The sequence below is a fragment of the Octopus bimaculoides genome, chromosome 19 (genome assembly GCF_001194135.2).
Source record: "Octopus bimaculoides isolate UCB-OBI-ISO-001 chromosome 19, ASM119413v2, whole genome shotgun sequence".
In the NCBI taxonomy this organism is placed as follows: Eukaryota; Metazoa; Mollusca; class Cephalopoda; order Octopoda; family Octopodidae; genus Octopus; species Octopus bimaculoides.
Window position 1 is genome coordinate 52,556,855 of NC_068999.1, and position 3,519 is coordinate 52,560,373.

Sequence of the window (3,519 nt, forward strand, 5' to 3'; positions counted from 1 at the left end):
GCCACCTAATCACTTATCAGTGTGGTGAGCACATAAACCAGATTGACTGCCTCCTCATCAGGCAATGAGATGGATGCTTAAAAATGCAAAATCTTTCGCAGGTGAAAGGTGTACAACCCAACATAGGTTACGAGTTAGTGACTTCAGATTTAGAGCTAGAAAGACTCAGAGAAATATGCCAATCTGGAAAAGATTATGGAAGCTCGAAGACTCAGCAGACAAAAATTTAGAGATTTACTAATGGAAGTTTCTGACGAAAGAGAGGAAGATTTGGGGACATATAGCTTACAGGACAATTGGAATAGATGTTTCTTCACAGAAATGTCTACATGTATATGCAGTTTTCTTGTGCTTCTGATGTAGGATTTGTCACAGATGATCTCATATACAACATAGGTCCTGTGGCACAATTGAAGATCATTGATGGGACAGTTCGACAATGTGCACTACTCAGAGTAATGAAGTGTTGTTCTTGGACAGAGCTTTTCTCAGGGAAGGGCCAGTGTGCACTATCTGCATGTCAAGTCCTTCCAACTGTGTGTTGTATCGCTGCAGTAGTTCTGTCATCAAAGTGTGGTAGCTTTAGGAAGCACATGCCAGACTTGGGAGTATGATGGTTCTTCCGGGGTTTATAGATGTTTTTCAGGCGCCGTTGTTTAGCTAAAGATGGTGGGTAGCCATTCAGGATTAGGTCTCTGAGGAACTGTCTGCTGTTGACGGCTTTGTCAGTCATGTTACTGAAATTGTTATATACATACAATCATACAAATGTCCTCTTTCCAATTGAGGGTTCTTTGTCGAGCAAATTACTTAGTGACCCTGCCAGTGCTGGTGCCATGAAAAAAGTACCCAGTACACTCTGTAAAGTGAATAGCATTAGAAAGGGTATCCAGCCATAGAAACCATTCCAAAGTGGCTCTGGTGGGTAAGGCTGATTGGTAGTAGACAAAAAGTTTTCTATTAGCGGCTTTTCTATAGAATTTGGTAAATATGGAGCCTTCTTCTGCGATCTTGAGTTGGAAGTTGAGTAGAGAGAGAGTTCCAGATTCGTCTGGATGTTCAATCTCGAATTTGATGTTTATGTTGGTGTTATTGAAGGTCCAGTATATGTTAATGGCCTCATCCGTGGAGGATGTGATGATAAGGATGTCATCAATGTACCTAGAGAAGAAGATGCATGAGTGGCAGCTGTTGAGTGCTGTGCGTTCTAGCTCATCCATGCATGCCATGGCCGGCAGGCTTGAAAGCCTAGATCCCATAGGTAGGCTGTTTGTAAATCACACTATTATATTGAAAGGTGTTACCAACTATAATGGTTAATAACTCTCGTATGTCTGAGGGTGTGAGGATGAAGAGCTGGAGGTTGATGGATGGGGAGGTGGGAGAAGATGGGGAGGAGGAGGCTGCAGGAGAGGAAGAGATGAAGACGGAGGTGACGGGCAAGGAGATGTGGGGGGAGAATATCAATGGCCGGGAGATGTGGTCTATGAGAATATCAATGACTGGAAGAGTGGGTACAGAGGTGTAGAGGGAAACTACGTCTAAACTAAAAGGGTATTTGTTAGTTTTAAGTATGGCGGGGTCAATATCTTTGAGTCTTGTGAAGATTTCATAGGAGCTGCTGACGTGTCCAGGGAATGCGTGTAGTAAGGACTTGAGGAGTTTAGAGAGGAACCAAGAAATCTTATAGAAAGGACTGTTAATTCCTGATACTATGGGACTGATTTTAAGCTTAGGTCCAGGTTTTTGAGTTTTTATTAAATAGTAGAAGGATGGAAGGGTGGTGTTTTTAGATCTGTAGTTCAGCCTAGTCTTCTTAGAGAGATTCCTTTGGTGAAAGATATTGGTCCAGCTGGTGTTGATGGTGGACTCCAGTTGGTGAGGTGTGATGTTGTAAACCTTTTCATAACAGTGAGTCCCTGGGGTGTTCGATAGCTAGTTTGGGGTTGTGAGGGGAAGGGTGGAGTGGGTTATCGAGATGGTAGATGGGGTATCTAAGTCATAACCACGAAATATGGAATACAAGGTAAGTCTACATTAATTTATATATTTTTCTTGACCTTGCATTTACTACGCATTGTTTTAGTCTTACTCACGATCCTTTACACTATATATATATATATATATATAAGGTTGAGGAGGGTATTGGATTTAACCAAACCCCGGAGGATACAGGTAATACCGAGTAAGTGCTTTCGTTCCAACATAAATTTCCGGATTATTCACACAAGGATTAATCTGCACGAATTTCTACAAGGATATTTACCACTGGAATGAAACTACTCTTCAAGTACTGTTCTCTCTTTTTTCAGCACATCACACTCTTTACCACTTCATACTAAAAATATCCGCCTATGGCTATAATAATAGATAACTTTATTTTTTCTGTCTCCGATGAAGGGAAGTACTGGATCTTCTCAGAAACAGCTGTAAGACTCTATCCATAAAATTCTTCAACCTTACCTTTGCTCTCTTTATCCTTTTGTTTTTATATATTTACATATATATATATATGTAAGGAACGACCGTGTGATAACCGTTACACACACACACACATATATAATAATAATAATAATAATAATATTAGGGATAAAATCCAAAATTACAGGTAAAAACTCAATTGAAATCAATTTATTAAAAATTAAAATTAAATTAAGCTTCACAGAATGAAATATATATAAATATATAGTTTTAGGGAATAGAACCAAGGTTCATGAACTCATCGATGAAAATCCACTGTCACATATAGAAAAATTAATAATTAAAAGCACAATAAATGAGTATAATATAATACAAAGAAAATATCATAAGATAAAGATAATATAATTGTATATATATATATATATACAATGAAGGCAATGAACAAAAATAAGACAAGGGAATAGTTTTAACAACTATTGTATCTGTTTAATGCTTAAACTTAAAATCATTTAATGCTTTAATGTTAAAATCAAGTAATTTTTAAGGTTAAAAAGATTGCGCTAGTAATGACCATTATTTATATATACATATATATAAGATGAACTTCTTTCAGTTTACCAAATACAATAAGAAAGTTTCGATCATACGGAGAATGGAAGTGCCTTGTAATTGAAAGTGGAAGTGCGTTGTAATTGAAAAAACAACTTTCTTGCGTCTATATCCACGCATGCGCTTATGTAATAATAAAATGAAAAGTCATTGACTTCCTCGGTGCTATGATTTTCTTTTTTTCTCACTGTGTTTCTATCTTTTTCTTTCTCTCTTTGTGTGTTTGTCCGTCTCTCTAGATATATTTTATATATAAATATATGCACGCGCGCACATACGTAAGTACGTATGTCTATATGTATGAGCGTATATTAAGTTACGAAAGTTACGCGAGGGCCTCGATTCTCTTTTGTAACTTTTCAGCCGATTAAAATACGATGTTCTAACCTCTTGTATTGAGTTCTATTTCTCCTTTTTTCTTTCACCAAATCCTATCTCTCTGTCACTTTCTATATGTGTATGCACACACACACACACACACGCATATAT

The 3,519-nt window shown here is 37.4% G+C and overlaps 1 protein-coding gene across 1 annotated transcript in view; it reads left to right on the top strand.

Moving 5' to 3' along the window:
• The first annotated feature begins 1,469 nt into the window (after window positions 1–1,469).
• The window catches only part of LOC106876475 (uncharacterized), a 17,020-nt gene continuing 14,970 nt past the window's right edge, over window positions 1,470–3,519 (top strand). The window contains exon 1 of the mRNA XM_014925038.2: window positions 1,470–2,026. Coding sequence (XP_014780524.2) covers window positions 2,015–2,026 — 12 coding nt within the window. The 5' untranslated portion in view covers window positions 1,470–2,014. The remainder of the gene's footprint in view (window positions 2,027–3,519) is intronic.